Here is a 19,047-nt window from a genome sequence, read left to right on the forward strand (position 1 = left end):
GAGTGGTGACTCCGAGCTGTGCTGGAAAAAAGTACAGACACACTAATAACATCTCCTGTGTCTGAAGATTCTCCAGCACACACATGCCAGGCCTTGAACTACATACTTTCCATTTAGCCTTTCCAACCCCACGGTCACTCAGTTGCCTCATCAGATTGGACCAAAGATGTCATAAGTGTGGCAGAAGAAGCAGCTGTCCTCGCCCCCATGAGGGAGAGACTGAACTTTCCAAGACCCCTGTCCCTAGCTGTAGAACTGACACTGTCCCAGCCCAAGGGTTTTGCAGGGCTAAAGGGCAGAGAGAGTGGGACTAGAATGTCCCATCCCCATTGTACTGTACTATATACACCCGATATGGGGCCCCAGAAATCTGGCTAGGCCCTTCTGTTGCGCTCACCATGCAGGCACCCTGGATTCGTGTGTAGGGCTGGGCATCCCATATGCAGGGCCTGGGACTTAGCCAGTGCCTCTTTGGAGCAGGGCAAGTAATGGGACTTCTGCAAAGAAGCAATAGCTTTTAGCCAGGGTCAAAGGGCATCAACCAGAGCCAGGCCGCTCCCTCCAGTCTCCAGGCTGAGCTACCCCTGTCTCTAATTTGTTCAGCCAGGCCCTGGCTTCCTTATCCACCACTCTGACTTGCCTCACCGTGCTTTTGCCTCACCATGGTCTCAGGCAGGACTCAAATTGTCACTACCCTGCAGCTCAGCTCCCCAGCTCTTACCCAGCCCCTCAGTCCAGTTCTTGGGTGAGCCTAAACCTTGGCAATAATTCATATAGGTTGTGTATGTCCTCTTGGCTTTGGTGTTTGACCCTGCTTCCATTCACCGTGGCCTGGGCCAGGGTGACGATAAGAAACTGCTTTAACTGGAGCTGCTGTGGAAAGCAGCACCCCAAAGAGGCAGGAGAGAGCAGAAGCCCCGCCAAGTCTGCCACAGATGGCCGCTTCTAGCCCTGGCACTTACCCTCCACCTCCCCACCCTCGCCTCCAGCGCTGTCTGCCTCAGGGCCATACTGAAACCTCTCAGGATGGCCATAGAGAATTTCTAGGAGCTGCTCTCGGGAAGGAAAGGCCTGGTGGCCTCCAAGTTGTGAGATCCCCAGAGACAGAGAGCAGGGACCAGGTTCAGGAGAGAAAGACTTTAGACAGGACACTTTCCTCCAGAATCACATAATTTGAGCACCTACGGCACACACGGGTGCTACGACTCTCAGATCAAGTATGTCAACTATTGGGCTCTGCTGTGAGGGGCTTAGAGTCAAAGGTCTGCTGGACAGGATATCCACACTCTACTGACAAGATAAGAGGCCCACGGGGTACCCTAGGTAGTCAGACACCTGAAAGTGCCTGAACTTTGAAGACCCCAAGACTAGGCTGAATCATGACCGTGGTCACTTTTATATGATGACCTTGGGCCAGTAATATTTCACCTCTCTGAATCTCCTGCAGTTTCCTCATCAGAACAGAGCTGGTGCTGGCCAGTCAGAGAGTTGTGGTGAGGAGCAGAGGTGTTGACCAAAGGTGCCTGCTTCCCTGGTGCTGTGGCCATTACTCTCAAAGGCACCGGGAACAGAAGAGCCTGGACTTGTAGTTTCATTTCTGTTGCCATGAAAAAAACCAAAACAACAACAACAACAAAAACCCACACAACTTAAGGGACAAAAGGTTTATTTTGGCTCAGTTTCAGGTGACAGTCCATTATTGCAGGGTCTTGGAGCAGCTGGCCACACCACACCCACAGTCCAGAGCAGAGAGAAATGAGAGCGTGTGTACCTGCTTGTCCTCAGCCCATTCTCTATATTTATACAGTCTGGGATCCAAGCCCAGGGAATGGCGCCACCCACGATGGGTGAGTCTTCCTACCTCAACCAGAAGAATCAAGGCAGTCCCTCAAAGACATACCCGCAAGCCAACTTGATCTAAATGGCCCTTCAGGTAGACTCTTTGCAGGCGATTCTAGATCATGTTGTATTGATAATTAAAATGAACCATCAATCCTAGGCTGTGTTCTGGCCAATGTGATTCCTCCTTCCTCTCTCCCTCCCTCCATCTCTCTCTCCCTCCCTCCCTCCCTCCCTCCCTTTCTTCTTCCTTCCCTCCCTCCTTTCCTTCTTACACTCCACCCTCCATATCCCCAGACTCCACACGGGGAGAAAGGGGAGGAAGCAGAATTCAGGTCATGCAGAGGCCCTAACCACCTTTCCAAGCCCTTAAGTGTTCAGCAGCACAATATGTAGTGGACCACTTGCCCCCTACAAGACAGAGAAGTAAACGCAGCCTTAATCATGGTGGCATGACTTGCGGTGAGGAGTGACCATGCTAGCCACTGTCACTAAGAAAAGCTAAGTGCATGGGGAGTGGGGGGGGCAGGTTCTCAGGGACTGGGAGTAGGAGGACGCCCTCTTAGAAGAAAGCAATGTGGGAAGGTGGGACTCACAGAACCAAGCCCACATCAATGCAGGAGGGCTACTGAGGGAGGCCAGAGCAGGAGAGTGGTCTTCACGAACATTCCGTTCACCCCAAAATGTTCTACAAACAAATTTATTGTCTTTTTTTAAATGGTAAGTAGCAGGATAAGCCAATCAAAATAACAAAAAAAAAAAAAGGAAGCAAGAATAGAGAATGCCCTTGAACGGATATATAATGACATGGTCCAGATTTCACTCTGATCTGGGTACTGTTTACAGTGTCTAGAGCCACCCCCAGAGGCCACAGGAGCAGAAGATACAGCATTCCCAAACACTAGAGGTTGGCAAAGGTGCTGTGCCTTCCGACTCCCTGTCCTGGCTTCCTGGTCCTGCGTTCAGGGGATGGATCCCCATCCCTGGCACAGACTTGGAACTTCCGAGGGCAGTTCTCTGCTTTTTGGTCTCCTCCCACCTGCACGCTGGCTAGTCTGTTCTCAAAAAGCACGACTTGGCTGTCCCATTTCTGCATCCTTCCTCAGCACATAGCCTGGTGCCTGGTACAAAGTCAGAGGTGCTAAGGGAATGTTGGCTCAGCTAATCAATTACAGCAGGCGAAGAGGATGAAGCCATGCCCGTCATACTCATTTTCCACCTGATGTTCTTGAGATTGACAAAGTGTCACAACCTTCGGGGGTGCCTGCTTCCTGCCCAGTCTCCCCAAGTGCCCAGGTTTCCTCTGCCAGAGGTCAGTGTCTTTTCTGGGACTGATCCCGAGCTCCTCAACAAGATCCACCTTCTGCTCTCTGACTCAGGATGCTGATGGGGTCCTTGTTGGGGACCCAGTGCAGACTTGGGCTCGGTACAGGTGGGAAAGGCAGAGAGGGAGGAAGACCTGTTGTTAGAGATGAGCCTGCTGCTTGCTCATCCCTTGATGCTGCTTAACCCTAAGAGGAGAGTTCATGAAGGTCCCATTGAGATGTCCCATGGACCCTGATCCTTGACCCTGAAGCCCAGGAGGTCATTAATATGAGAAACAAAAGTGTAGTATGTGGCCTGGGAAGAACTGGCTGTCACTGACCTGGATGGCCTTGACAAATTATCCAACCCTTCAGCTTAGACTCCTTCCCTGGAGATCCTGGTCAGCTGCCTTCCGTAATTCACCATCCATGATGCCAGCATAAGCTACCGGCCATGGTGCCAGGCCTGAATACATCCCTTGACTGCCATTCACTAGCTGTGTGTAGGGGTGGAGGGTGGAGGTAGGTGTTATGAAAATCTTCTCTGCCTCGGTTTTCTCATCTACAAAGTGAAGATCATCCATAGCTGGTAAAATTTCTGAGAAGATGAAGTAAAAAGTGAGAGAGAGAGAGAGAGAGAGAGAGAGAGAGAGAGAGAGAGAGAGAGAGTTGTGTAAAGCTCTGGAACCCAAATGTTCAGTAAATGTGGGCTGAGTCCAGTGCTATTACTAGGGGCTGCGTTACTGAGAAGCACAGGTTACCACCACCACCACCATGACCAATACCACCCTGAGCCCTAGAAGTCAGGAGGGGCCAAAATGAGACACATCTAGGTAGTATCTGGAGGAGAAGGGACTTCTGAAGACAAGTCTGTAAGACTAAAAGGCGTAGGGATGGAGATTTGGGTGCCTTGGGGTTCCACAAGCAGTAGAGATGACGACGAGATTTCCCCTTGGCCGCTACTTCCTCCTGACTCTGAGAAGAGGCTGTCTAGGAGAACTGGGATTTGAACCTTTGGATGCCTCCCACCTGCTAAAACTGAGGCAGTTATTTCTCAGAGTGAAGCAGGCAGGCTCCTCCATACTCTCTTCTTCTCCCATGAATTTGAACAGTATAGACCAAGACTGTGATCTGATTGTGCAACCAGAGACCCAGTCATTGCTTTGGACACCCAAAATTCCCCTTGGTCCTTGGCTAACTGCCACTAAGACCATTACTCTCTCTTTGATTTGGGACTAGAATTTGTGGCTCCTCTGAGACTCTAGAACCCTAGGTGCTGAGGGGCCTAAAACATCTCCCCTGGCCTCTTTATATTCTACAAAAGGCCTCAAAGCCCAGAGAGGACCAGGTCTTGTCTGTGGCCTATATCATGACACCTGGTACAGTGAGTGGTCTGGGGTCAGTTAGCCTTCCCAGAATCCCCAGGATGTCTGTCCTTCCATATACCAGTATCTCCCAGAGCCTCATACTAGATTTAGCCTCCCCATCTTCAAGCTGTTCCAAACTCAGAGATTTATGCAGAGGCAGCTCTGTCCCAAACTACTTCCCAGGTATGAGGAGGGCATAAGGCACAAAAGATAAAAAGACCCTACCCTAGGGTAGCTTACAGTTTAGCCCTGAACACAAGAGCATCACACACACTGTACCCCTTCCATCTCCTGCCTCCTGGCTTCCTCCTTTCCCTTCCCACACCCCTTCCTGAGACCCCCCTCCCTCCACCCACCAAGTTCTCTTTTTCTCACTAGCTCAGGCCTGAGCACTTGTCAACCAAGCTATGCTGAGGACCCTGAGTGAAGCCCCCTGCTCCCAATCTCCCACAGCCACGTCCCCTCCGTTTCTACCCAGGGATGTAAGGAAATTCACATTTGTTTTTCTTTTCCCTTTCCTACCCTGGAGTTACCAAGGGTTCCACATTGCCTTCCAGGTAAGATTCTTTCTCTTGAGCTCTGCAAATGTTAACCTTTGCCCACCAAAACAACTCTCAATTTTCAATCAAACTTCCTGCAGCAAGAACACCAGGAAGATTTTGTTGTTGTTAGATGTTATTATTTTCATCATTCTGATCAGGCCCACACAGTGGTGCACTCTGGTAGGCTCAGCACTCAAGAGGCTGAGGCAGAAGGATCACTTGAGCCTAGATGTCGCAAGCCCAGCAATGTGGTAAGACCCTGCCTAATAATATAAATTGCTACTGTTACTATTATTAATGTAGTTCTACCTATAAAAGTATTAGAGGGTTGGATATATACCTCAGTGGTAGAGCACTTGCTTAGTATGTGCAAGGTCCTTGGATCAACCCTCAGTACTATAAAAAAACAACAACAATAATAATGGATTGTTTTTGTAGAACATGTAAAACAGTGTGAAAAGGAAATTAAAATCAATAATAAGCTCATTATTCATGGATAAACTCTGTGAGCTCTCTGTCGCCTCTCTATGCACTTTTTGTCTTTACAGATTTAGGGTAGGATCCCACCGTACAGAAAGCATTGTGCCTACTGTTTTTGACATAATACAGTGTTTTCTGTGTAATTAAGAGACTCCTCAGGAATAGCACTTTAATGGCTGTGCAATATTCCACCCCATAAATATACCTTAATATGTTTAACTAAACCCTATTGGTGAACATTTGGAGTGTTTACAATTTTTCACAATGAAAATGCTGCTATAAACATCCGTGTTCATAAATCTTTGCTCCGATCTCTGGTTATTTTCCCAGCAGAGATTCCTAGAAGTGGGACCTCAGGGTCTGGGTAGATGGCATTTCTAGGGATCTTGCTGTGTATATGAAACTACTTTCCTGGGAGAATCTGCTGCTCCCTACACATTGGTGACAGTGCCACCAGGGCCATTTTTTCTGTCCCTTATGTTTCTTCCTGTACATCTTAGCTTCAACAGCTCCTCCTGTGGAAAGTCTGTATCTTCCTTCCCTTAAGAGATCAGGACACATGCCACCTCCTTGTAGTCCTCTCTGACACCCCAGCTAGGGTTCTTCACCTCTGTCCCTCATTCTGCCGCTACCTTAATCACCCCCGAACCAGTCAACTCTGTCATGTACCTCAATAGCGAGTGTTGTAATTATCTTTGCTTTGGGGGGAAAAAAGTGAACCTTTCAAGTGCTCCCCCAAAGGGTTTCATCTGATTTACTTGTACGTGGAAAATGTCTTGAGATCGAGGACCTCGATTTGATCATCAGGTCTCCCTCTCCTGGTCATTTTCCCCAACCTTGAGTGTAGCCCAACTGCAAGCAAGTCTTGAGCTGAAGGACGCTTTTAACCTTGCCTTTACTGTCCCTTGGCCTGGCGGGATGGACAAGGCCGCAACCCTTGGCAGCACTGGGGAAGTCAGAGAGGATAAGCCAGGATATTCTAGTCCTCACTCTGCCTGTGACTTGTTGTAGTGTGGATCTGGTCCTCTATGCCCCTCTAGGCCTTAGTTTACTCCTCTGTAAAATGGGCAAGTTGAACCACCCAAAGCCCAACACTGCAACATGAACCCCTTCTGAGGACCCTGCTTGAAATCTCTGCTCTAGACCTATGAGGCCCCTGGACAAAGCCAGCCTGGGGGGGGGATGGCCCAAAGGAGCTGGGCCCTGAGGCAGGCCTGGCTACAGGCCAGACCGTGTCTGCAAACACTGACCTTGGCTGCTGCCGGGATTTTCCATGACACCAGCACCCTCCTTCTCGACTCTCCCATTCCACATGGGCCTGGGAGGTTGGGGGCGGGGCACTGGAGTTCTTCTGCCTAAGAGGTCCCCAGTCAGTAATAGGGAGAGACACCTGTGGGTGAGAGACAGCTCAAGAGCGAGGGGGACATCGGGAAGTCAGGAACGGAAAGTGAGAGAGCCGCTGCTGTAGAGTGAGGGGCAGGAGCTGAAAACGGAGAGGTTGAGATGAAACCAAGAGGCCCCAGGAAGGGGCAGGGCAAAGAGACAGGCGCCTTGCTGCAGAACTGTCCTTGCAGGAGTTCTGGCCTGCAGGGTGACAAACCCCAGACCTAGTTCTGTGTGCTCATCCCCACCCCCACTCACCTCCTTGGGGCTCTGGTGGCTCCTCCGATCTAGCTCTTGGCTGAGCCAGGCCTACAGTAGTGCGACTCCTTTGGGGCCTAGAGTGGCTTCATTTTGAGGGGAAGGGGTTGTAGCAAGGGCCAGAGTTGTGAGTCAACAAAAGATCCTAGGAGAGCTGGCCTTCCTTGCAATTAGGACTTTGGGGAGGGGTATTCGGGAGTCACCATCACAGATTGCACAGACTTCAAAGCCTTTATCTTCTAGGACTTTGGTCTTCCGGGTAGAACAGCGTTTGTTGATCAGCTGCTCCCACCAGGCCCTGTGCATGACACCAAAGGGACTTGCCACTCCGTGGAAAGAGTCCACCAAAAGGGAGAGCATGAGCAAGGCGGGGGGGGGGGGGGGGGGGGGGAGCGGGCTTCCTGGTGCTTTGAGGAATTCCTAGAAGCTTCTTGTACAAGATGGTGTCTGGTCTCTCAGAGTCCCAGAGGAGAGCGCCTGCACACTCTATGATGTCCACTAGGCCAGCCACCCCTCCCGCTGCCCTCAGCTCAGGGCCTGGCTACCATCTGCCTTCCATTTCATCTCCTTTAATGCACCCACTCTGGTCCTGTGTCTCTCCTCCATACTGCTGGTGTCCCCAGATCTCCAGCCCTTTTAGGAGGCACAGTCCCTGAAAGTCACCTTTTCCAGGTGCCCATGACTCAAACCTGACTGCTCCTTTCCATCCCCAGGCAAGCAGGCCTTCTGCAATCCCTTCTCCAGCCTTCTGGAGCAGGCCCTGCCCAGAGCCCCACCGTGCCCTCTTCCTTCTGCTCAACAAACCCAAGCAGCACCCCCTGTCGGGCCATCCCTCCCCCCCATTTCCAGCCTCAACCCAGTATGCAAAGCCTTTGGGTGTCTCAGACCCCCCAGGTCACCTCATTCATCTTCCCCCTGAGACAGACATTAGCCCTGGCCAGGGCCGTATTTACTCTAGATAAGAGAGTCTGCTGAGAGACAAGGGTATAGCAAGGAACTGCCAAGGTTCTAATCCGCCCAGTGATGGAGATCACAGAGTCAGAGAACAGCCTGGAAGAAGGACCCCAGAAGTTCTTGATGTGTTCGAGGAGCTCTTTCCAAACTAATCTCAGAAGAGCCCTTGTTTAGTGATAAGCACTGTGAGAAAAATGCTCCATGGCCAAATCCATGAGAAACACATACCGCATTCTCCAGCTCGGCATAGGAACACAGACAAGTACGTCCTGTGTCAGTTAAGACACGTGATAAAAAAAAATCCTGTTTGTCCCTGTTTTCCTAAACTACCCTTTTCTTATCCAGCCTCTAATATACCATGGCGCTGATATTTGAGGAAATTAACCTCTAAGAAATACAGAACGCACCACACTGATGCTGAGGGGAAACTTCAATAATCGTGCGATCCTGGAGACCCAAATACATCCACATTCGCATCTCACATCTACCAGCTCACCAAATCTCCCCAACAACTCTACGAGGGCGATACCTCACTGTACCCCATTTCATAGATGAGAAAGTTGAGGCTCGGTGGGTGACGGAGCCTGGTTCAGGTGCAGGGTCTGTGCTCTTTGTGTCTCACTGAACTGCAGACTTCCTACCTATCTGCAGCTTTCCCAGCATACAAGGGTAACTTCCTTCGGCCTCACAGAATCAATTATCCCATGCTAATCTCAAGTTCTGATTGACAGGTGTGCTCTTAATTGATTTTGATGGGGGAAATAAACTAATTAGAGTCTTAACAATCATCTCCTTGGCGCCTGTTCTGCGTGGTAAAACACCACATTTGATCAACACTTCACAAACGGAGTCTTTGATCCTATGAGTGGTGGGTGAACAGAGAAAACACTAAAAGGCATTCAGTACAGTTTTGGGGGTTTTTTGTTTTGTTTTGTTTTGTTTTAAAGGTGGGGTAGAAAGCAGGGATGGAAAGGGACAGCCCAGCACAGAAAGCTAGTCACAGCCAAGCTCAGGGAAGACCCATACACTTTACTCCACTGAGGCTATGGCTAGGGGCCCACTTTGGGGCCAGCTAGGCCAAGGGTAGGAGGCAGGCAGCAGCTCACACACTCCCGAGGCCGTGGGGAGCAGGTGGCTAAGACCAGGCTATTAGCCAGCACTCAGAGTTCTGCCTTGAGTAGAGGGAGCCAGGCCACTGGGAGAAGAGACCAGTAAGGGGGGCAGGGGCAGAAACAACCCCACCAGGCCCCACAGGTCTCTGAAAGCCAGAGCTACAACCAGCGTCCGAGTCCCTGACACCAGGAACTAAAAAGAATAGACATGTGAGGCTTTCAATGCCATCTGTTAGTTTCCTGGTGCCCTAAAATATTTATTAATATTTACTAATAATTTATTAATATTTACTAATAATTAACAATTATGTCCAGCCATGGCTTCCTCAGTCAAATTCTTTTTTTAAAGAGATTTTTTTAAAAAAATTACGCCTATTTGTGTGTGTGTGTGTGTGTGTGCGCGCGCATGTGTGTGTGTGCGTGTGTGTGTGCGTGTGTGTGTGTGTGTGTGTGTGTGTGTGTGTGTTCTATGGTGTATGTGTAGAACTCAGAAGAACTCAAGGGAGTTGGTTCTCTCCTTCTACCATGTGGGTCCTAGGAATCAAACTCAGGTCGTCAGGGTTGGCAGCAAATGCCTTTACCCACTGAGCCATCTTGCTGGTCCTGGTAGCTTCTGTGCTTCTAGTCCATCCCAAACCCACCTCTTAGTGAAGCTGCTTCTCGTGATGAGCTGCCAGCCCCGGCTGTGTGCGCGGGTAGAACGCGGTTTTAGAATCAGGTATCCTGGGCAGCAGCCTGGGCATGTCACCAGCTGTAGGCCGGGAGCATGTGGCTTTCCCTTTCTGCTCCTCTGTGGCTTTATCTAGACAACCGAAGGACTGAACCACATGGATACTAAGAACCTTTATTTACATCTATGGTGGATTCGGGACTGGAGACAGGGAGAGGAAGAGACAGCCCTAGTGAGTGCCCAGAGAGGCGGCCTCTAGAGTGTGTACACTCAGGATATGAGTGCTGATTTCTTGAACCAACAGGTACTGGGAGAGGGTACCCAAAGACTCAGCCCCAGAGAGTTAGCCCCCGTGTGTGTTGGTACCCAGAGGGACTGGCAGAGCCCCTCCCAACCAGAGACTCCCAACCAGAGGGAGCAATGGGCAATTCTTTTCACCTTCTTTACAAAGCCAAACTAGGCAGGATGCTGCCCTGCTGCCGGGGGACAGGGTTGGCCAAACTCCCGGTGACTTCCCAGAAACCCAGGGTCCCCTGGGACTGGCTCCACCCTAGCTGGCAGTCCTCCAAGCTAGGCACCCACGTCAGCAGGTCTTCGGGGCTCCTTTGCCCTTTCACCCAGTGACAATAAGACAGACAAAGGGATGGTTCACCCTCGGCCCCACAATGAAGGGCATCTGTCCCCAGGGCATCTTCTGGCCAGCACCTCCCATTCCCTCCTGTGCCTCATCTGGTTCGAGACAGTACCTCAGGCTGAGGCTTCACATGGAATGTCCTTCCCTCTGGGGCTCAGTTTCCCTTCCTGACGTGGCAGTGGCACAAATACAGAGTCAGAAATGCCCAGTGGCCACAGCCTCCTCAAAAGGCTCCTCGAAACTTCTCAAACCCAGTTGTCAAACAGAAGTCAGTCACAGGAGTGCCCTTGGGGGACGATTTTGAAGGCAAAGTTAAGTTTTTATCCTAAGGGTAAGAGTTTTTGATTAGTGACCCTGGCTCTTGGTAGGGAGTGGGGACCAGCCTGGCCATCCGCCCCAAAGGTCAGGCACTCGCTCTGCCCCTGGTAGGAACCTCTAGTCAGGCCTGAATGAGTCATTCGAGATGGGGGTGTACTTATGGCTAAAGCTACGTTCTGAGCCCTGCGCCTCTTGGGAATAGGGAGCTGGGCAGGAGCAGAAGGATGAAGGGGGAAAGCACTGTGGGGGAGCTGGACGCACCTCAGGGTGCCAGATAAGGCTCCAGGGCAGTGCCTGGGGGCCATGGCTAGCAGGGTGGAGCAGGGTGGCAGTTTTGTAGGCAGAGGATACCAGGCAGGTGGGCACTGGGTTTTCCTGAAAAGCTGCCGTCTTGAATGGAATCCAAGGCAAATTGCTAAGGGGTGGGGTGGTGGGGTAGAAGGGTTCCTTCTTCCAGTGGTGGCTATGAATGGCTCCCCGCCCCCACAGGACCCTGCTTCTTGGCCTGTGTTCTCAGGTGCTTTCCCAAGGGCCCCTCCCAGTTGTGCATTCCACAGGTTCCAGAATACTCTCCCAAGCATTTGTCTCCTTTACTCCCTGAGGCAGATCTGATAGGTTCTCAGGACGTGGAATGGCAGGGGAGGCAAATGAGCCCAGAGACAGAGAGAAAGTCGCCCAGGGTCCACAGCCAAGGCCATATCCATCATTCTGCTCTGCCTGTGGAACTTTGCCCCCAGTGTCATGCCTGGAGTGGGGTGGGGTTTGTACAGTGTGGGATGCTGGTCTGGGGGACAGGGAAGGACGGGACAAGAAGCCGCTCTGGCTGGTGGTTGTCTCACTGCCTGGCTGTCGAGGTGAGTTGTGGTCTGGCTGTGGGGCCAAGCTGGCGGGCACAATTTGTTCTCACACTGCTGGGGTGCGGACGAGCCAGGCTCCGTGGCTCAACAGCTCAACTGCGCAGCCCCTGGCAGAAGAAGAGACACAGCCGCTGGCTAGATGCCTCGCCGAGGGCAGAGGAGCCACTCTCAGGACAGACCTGAAGCCTTCACACCCCAAACATCTGTTCCCAGACCTCTCTGAGCTTTGGGATAATGATGCCCATGGTTGGCAGAGGTGGTTCTCCTGGAACGCAGCTGTTCCCGAGCCTGGAGATCTCTTGGAAACGTGAGAGACCTCTGCCATCTCCTTCATTATTAATCAGTGAGCTATTGTTGGGCATTTGAGATGTACCAGGCTCCAGGCAAAGTGCCTCAATGCATTATCTCACTTATTCCCCCCAAGCCCTTGCTGTGGGTGACATACTAGCCCCATTTTACGTATATGAAAACTTGCAAAACTCATAATATCCCTGCTTGAAATACAGTCATGAAGTGTATTTGGGACTCCCTTGGAAGGTTAGAGGGCCCCATTATAGGTTCACCAGAGCTTCTCCCCGCCAAGTTGATGTTTAGTTCTATATAGTGGGGACCCTACAGGTCATAGATGAGCCTTCCCAGAACCACCCACATAAACCACTGATCACTTTCAGCTAGGAGGAATCCAGGAAAACTGCCTGGAAGAAGCAGTGTTTGGTCGACATTTCCTAAGACTCAGAAAAGGGGAAAACTTGGAAGCTCAACCCACATTCTTTCATTCTCATAATTATCTTAATAAAAGCTGAAGTGTTTATGCTCTCTGGCCTGGTAGGAGAAGCCAGTGGCCAGAACAAGGTTTCATTTTCAAATAAAGAGACACGATCAAAGAGAGAAAGTCATTTGTTCAAGGTCACAAGGCCAAGACTAATAAGGCCAGAACTTGTGCCCAGAGTTTCTGGTTCTCATCCAAGGTCCTCCCCCCCCCACCTCCCCCAGGTAGCCAGGAAAATTTTGCTGCCTCTCAAACTCTCACTCTCCTGCCTCAGCCTCACACACGCTGAGGTTACAGGCATGCACCATTACACACAGCTCGGGGCAGAATTTTTGGTAGTTGTTTGATGATCAGCTCAGGGGGGCAGAGTACAGGCTCAGACACGGAGGACAGACACAGAAGAGGAGAGGGCTACTCCTGAGGAACACTCAGGAGTCCTGCCTTGCCAAGGGTGATGCACCACCCTCATGTGGACAGAACCTACTTTTGGACCAAGTCCCTTGGGAAGACCCCAGTCTCAGGCGGGGTGGAAAACCTGGAGTACTTACTAATTCAGCTGTGGCAAGGGAGGGCCCTGCTAGGCCAGCTGCCCAGGGAAGTTGCAAGTTCCCAGTGGCCTTCACCCCACCCCACCCTACTCCGCCCAATAAGCTTTGGCTGCAGCAGGGAAACTGTCAAGAAGCAAGAAGCCATTCATGCCTCGATTTCCCTCTCCCCACAGTGAATCATCTTGTCAGAAGCCATTCCATCCAACCACCTCCCCTCACAGCCATGGACACTGAGGCCCCCAGAGGGCAGGGAGTATGGCAAAGCCCTCAACAGCCTGGCTTCCGTTCCCATATATCAGCTGCCCATGAAAAACTTCCCAGCAAGCACCAGCAGAAGTTTTCAAGAAAGCAGATTCAAGTTCAAACTTGGATTGCAAAACTTCCCAACAGTGTGGCCTGGAAAAAGTCGCTGAGTTCTCTTGGCTGTCTGGGATTATCATCTGAGCATTTCCAGTGATACAATGAGTTTGTCGCCCAAAGCAACAGGACATGAATGTGCCCATGTGTTGAAAGGCAGACTCAGTAGCCAGCTGTGGTGGCAGACATGGAGGTACATGCCTGTAACCCTAGCACTTGGAAAGCAGAGACAGGTAGACCGATATGAGTTCAAAGCCAGCCAGATCTACATATTCAGAGACCCAGGCTAGCCATGGCTCCCTATCTAGCAAAAAATGAAGTGAGGTGGGGAGGTAGATCAAGAACCTGCAAGGCGAGGAGTGGAGAGGGCAGGCAGAGGAGGAAGGACCCCGGCCAGGTCAGCCCCACAGTGTGTGCTTTCTCTCCTCTCTCACAGGCTATGGCCACGCAGCGCCCAGCACAGATGGTGGCAAGGTGTTCTGCATGTTCTACGCGCTGCTGGGGATCCCGCTCACACTTGTCATGTTCCAGAGCCTTGGTGAGCGCATCAATACCTTGGTGAGGTACCTGCTGCATCGTGCCAAGAGGGGGCTGGGCATGCGGCACGCCGAGGTGTCCATGGCCAACATGGTGCTCATCGGCTTCGTGTCGTGCATCAGCACGCTGTGCATTGGCGCCGCTGCCTTCTCCTACTACGAGCGCTGGACCTTCTTCCAGGCCTATTACTACTGCTTCATCACGCTCACCACCATCGGCTTCGGCGACTACGTGGCGCTGCAGAAGGACCAGGCGCTGCAGACGCAGCCACAGTATGTGGCCTTCAGCTTCGTGTACATCCTCACGGGCCTCACAGTCATCGGCGCCTTCCTCAACCTTGTGGTGCTGCGATTCATGACCATGAACGCCGAGGACGAGAAGCGTGACGCGGAGCACCGTGCCCTGCTCACGCACAACGGCCAGGCGGGTGGCCTGGGTGGCCTGAGCTGCCTGAGCGGTAGCCTGAGCGACAGCGTGCGTCCCCGCGACCCAGTCATGTGCCCAGCAGCCGCGGGCAGCATGGGCGTGGGTGTGGGTGGCAGTGGCTTCCGCAATGTCTATGCTGAGGTGCTGCACTTCCAGTCCATGTGCTCATGCCTGTGGTACAAGAGCCGGGAGAAGCTGCAGTACTCCATCCCTATGATCATCCCGCGGGACCTCTCCACGTCCGACACATGCGTGGAGCACAGCCACTCGTCGCCTGGAGGCGGTGGCCGCTACAGCGACACGCCCTCACACCCTTGCCTGTGCAGCGGGACGCAGCGCTCTGCCATCAGCTCGGTGTCCACGGGCCTGCACAGCCTGGCTACTTTCCGTGGCCTCATGAAGCGCAGGAGCTCGGTGTGAACCACAGCCAGGCCTGGAGCACCTGTGAGCCAGCGGGGTGGGGGTCCTGCTGCAGAAGCCGCAGGAGTTGACCGGGAGGCCTCCCCCAAAAGACGCCTTTGGGCCCCGTGGGAAGTCCCCAGTCCACCACTACCACCTCTATTCTTCCCCAGCCCCTAATCTCCAATTGTGCGGGCTTGTACCAGCCAACAGGAGGTCGGGCTCTGAGGACCCCTGGAGCCCCTTTCCGAGCCCAACGAATTCCGAGAAATGTGAAACTTGGGAGGTGGGGAAGGCAGCCACTGGGAATCTTTCAGAAATCTGAGAAGCTCCCCAGTCCTCAGAGGCTCTGCTGGAACCCAGAACCCTTACCTCCCAAGGGGACTTCTGTTCTCGGTTTTTTTTTGTTTTTTGTTTTCTGGTTTTGTTTTCCTCTCCTTCTTCTTCTTCTTCTTCTTCTTCTTCTTCTTCTTCTTCTTCTTCTTCTTCTTCTTCTTCTTCTTCCTCTTCCTCTTCCTCTTCCTCTTCTTCTTCTTCTTCTTCTTCTTCTTCTTCTTCTTCTTCTTCTTCTTTTCAATCTCTACTTATACCTCCCCTGGGCTCTCCAAAGCCCACAGTGTCTTTGTCCAGGTCACCCCCACTCAGTCCCACCTTGCTCTCTCATCCCAGCCATGTCTCCCAGCCTTCCACTACTTTCTGTGTCTTTTTTTTTTTTTTTGCATGGCTATGCAGTTATGGAAGAAAAAAAAAGGAAATCCCAGCAGTCTCTAAAGCTAGTCCCCAGGGAGCAGGACAGGAAAAAGAAAAATGGTGGGCCACAGAAGTTAGAGCCGAGTAAGTGCAGAAACTGTGGCTTCCAATTCTACAAGGTGGCCGGCCACATTCATAGGTGAGCTATCTGGAGTCTGATGCTGTGCTCGGGGCTCCTGGGAGACTCCAGCCTTCAGGACTGCCCTTGGAATGGGAAACACAGACTCCCGCTTGCTGTCTGTCCCTGGCTGCTGTTGCTGCTGCTCACCTCCTCTTCCATTTATAGTGATTTTTAGCACCGGAAATCTGTCCACCTACTCATTCACGTGAGTGTACTAACACTCCGGTTAGGTCACCTGGGCAATTCTTATGGCCATTTTTTTCAGAAGAGGAAAACAGGTAAAAATTACTTGCCCGGGGTGATGCAAGTCTTGAAGGGGAACGAGAACCTGCAGACTTGTTCCCAGCCCAAGTGCTCTTCTTTCTGGCCCAGCCTGCTCTCAGAAGCAAAGCCCCTGCAGGCAACACCCTGGCCTTGTGTAGGCAGCTGGGGCTTAAACTAGAAATCTAAAACCCTAGTCAGAGCCCCCTGCCATGGCTCTGCCTCTGCTATTCTTAGCCCAGAGACTGCGGCTCTAAGTGGACTCTTGTCTCTGTTCGCAAGCAGGGAAGTCCTTGGGACCCAGGTAAGCAGGACTGAGTCTCGTGGACTAAAAGCCAGGAGTTTGACACTGAGAGTTCAGGGATTGGGCAGAGCAGCCCAGACAGCTGGCAGGTATAACCTGGGACATTGTCCCTGGACCAGAAGCCAGGGTGGGTACCTGCATCCTAAGTTGCTAGAGTAAGGCTTCCACTATAGCCAGGAACACCCCTCTGGGGGAGAGAAGGCATAGGACCTGGTATACCCTCTACCTCCTCCATCTGCGACCCAGGTGGAGGGTGGCAGACTGTTGGCTTGCTACTGGGGACAAGCTGGAAGAGGGACAGTGTCCAGGACATCAGAAGGGTATGTGTGGGGTTGTGGGTATGGCTCAGAGGTAAAGCACTTTCTTAGTGTGCTTGAGGCCCTGAGTCTGATCCCCGGCACCAGGAAAAGGGGGACCCTCCCCCCTCAGCAGCCTTCACTCACTGTTCCCAAGCCCGGCTCCTTATTGCTGAGTAAGGCCAGCCTGACCACTTGGGAAGCTAGAGAGAGAGCCCCACCATGTCCTCCAGGCCCTGGAGACCCCTAGGTGGAAGGACTGTGACTTGTGTGTATCCCGTGTCCATGTGGAAGAGCTGGCCCATGTGCCAAGACGAGTGGGACCCAGGAGCTGGAGAGGTGCTGTCTGTGTTTATGTTGGGCCAGAGGCGGCACTTGCTGCCCCTGTCCTGTGTGTGACCCTGCCCTCGAGGGGTCAAGTCCCGTCAGATCCGAGGGAGCCACAACCAAAGTTACAGAGAGAGTGGGGAAGGCAGCGAGTGGCCCTAGGGGTCTGAGCATGGGGGACTGCTTGTCTCCTGTAGGGTCTTGCCTAGGGAACTAGAAGGCCACTGTCACTTCCTGTCTCACCCCCTCCCACTGCAGACAGCCTTTCTGCTTCCCCAATGCCTTATGCCTGGGCACACTGCCACAGAATATGCAATATGTGTGGGTGACATGCCCCACACCCACCTGGGCAGCCCCTGAGTCCCCAGGCTGTGGCTGCCCTGGCCCCCCTCAGCAGCTCCTGCCCATCTGTCTTCACACTGAGATTGGCGCCTAATAAATGCTGTCCATGGAGACCAGGCTCTGGTTCCCGCTCCTCTGTCATTGGTCACCGTAACTGATGCCCTCACCCTGCCCCACCAGTGCCTACAACACGGCTAGAGAATTTCCCTCGGGCTGATCAGGCTGCTTGGGGAGCCTTGTGTAGAAACCCGGGAGTCAAGCCTGGCTTCCCTCGGTAAATAATTTTTCAGAAGATCCGCATCTTTTCAATTTCATCCTGGAATAGACCATGAGAACAGGACCTTAGAAATGACTGGATCCTGTCCTCCCGCTGTGCATAAGTAAACCGAGGCCAATGAGGGCATAGCACGTGCCCTGGGTCACACGGCCACGAATGACAACTTCCCCACTTTGCTGCCTCACCTGGCCTAAAGAGTCAAACAGGACGAAACCCAGCTTCTCTTTTAGCTGAGGCCCCTTCCCCCAATGACCTGACAGACACACACATATAGATTATCTCTTTTAAAAGGGGCACATCACAAGTCATTGTCTTTAGGGTATTTTTTTTCAGCATCTAGAGGGACACCTCAGGCTTGGGAACGGACCTTAGAGCCCAAGACAGATGTGTAGGAAGCAGATGGACCCTGCCCATTTGGTGCCAGCACCTGAATCACTAGCCAATGGCTTCCAGGCTTCCCTGAGCATGAGCCATAGTAATACGTTCGGCACCACGATCTCTCGGCACAGCATGACTCATAACCACCCCCCTACATTCAATATGTGCATAGCCATTCCTTGTATAAATGCCAGCCGTGATCCACTCCGTTGAATCGCTTTACCCACCCATAGCTTGCTGTTTTCAGATTGCCGCGCACTAGAGGACAACGGCCCTGGGGCCGGGCACATGCTTCCCTCATCTCCCCTTCTACCTACTGAAGAGACACGGGGACATATTTGTGGGGAGGTTTGGGGTTCGAAGAAAAAAGGAGGAAAACCTGTGACCTCTCCAGGATACAGCCAGCCTCCCTATGATGCAACCCTGGCCATCCCACGGTTTTAGGACAGGCTCATGGGTAATCGGCTGCTCTCAGGGTGGGCACAGCAGAACCCTGGCTCACCCACTCCTAAAACCTGCTTCATTACAATCAGGGCTCAAAGGCCTCCAACTCCTGCCTCTCTTAGCTCTAGGAAATGCAGCGTCAGCAGAGGTGGGTCCTTCTGGAGGTCAGCGGTGGCTGGCAGAAGGTCACTTGTACTTTCTTACGCAGTGCTTTCAGGACACAAACATGACGGCTCTTGCCCTGCTTTCAACATCGTCTGGGCAAAGCTACCACAAACAGATGTGGCAGGGATTCCCAGAGGGGACCCGCGCCCCAGCCCCACCCACTGCTCCCCAGAGCGCAGCACTACTACAGGATCTCCATGTTTAGACACTGCCAGGCCCATCCTCCTTACCTTTGAGGCTAGCTTAACTGGAAACACACACACACACACACACACACACACACACACACACACACAAGGAAACAGAAGTTGCAAACCTGCCCTGGAGACAGAGTGGGAACAAATGTCCTAAGCTCCAGCGTGGTGGTTTGGGTGAGCATCAGTGGGAATAAGCTTCCTGGGAGCCAAGAGAAAAAGAGGGGTGCAATGACAGCTCCTCTCTAAGCATGCAGCAGGTGACTCATAGCAAAGGTGCTTAGCAGCGTGACTCACATCTGTAATCTGCACTGAAGGAAGCTAAGGCAGGGAGATTGACGTGAGTTTGGGGTCAGTGTGCCTGTAGCCTGTCTCAGAACACCAGAGGGAAGATTAGGGCGGGCCATGGTCAAATGAATGTTACAGAAGGCTGC

The 19,047-nt window shown here is 52.3% G+C and overlaps 1 protein-coding gene across 1 annotated transcript in view; it reads left to right on the forward strand.

The window, feature by feature from the left end:
- The window catches only part of Kcnk3 (potassium two pore domain channel subfamily K member 3), a 36,707-nt gene extending 19,439 nt beyond the window's left edge, over positions 1-17,268 (forward strand). Inside the window, exon 2 of the mRNA XM_075955060.1 lies at positions 13,829-17,268. Coding sequence (XP_075811175.1) covers positions 13,829-14,775 — 947 coding nt within the window. The 3' untranslated portion in view covers positions 14,776-17,268. The remainder of the gene's footprint in view (positions 1-13,828) is intronic.
- Positions 17,269-19,047: the final 1,779 nt, after the last annotated feature.

This window comes from Microtus pennsylvanicus, chromosome 21, assembly GCF_037038515.1.
Source record: "Microtus pennsylvanicus isolate mMicPen1 chromosome 21, mMicPen1.hap1, whole genome shotgun sequence".
Taxonomy (NCBI): Eukaryota; Metazoa; Chordata; class Mammalia; order Rodentia; family Cricetidae; genus Microtus; species Microtus pennsylvanicus.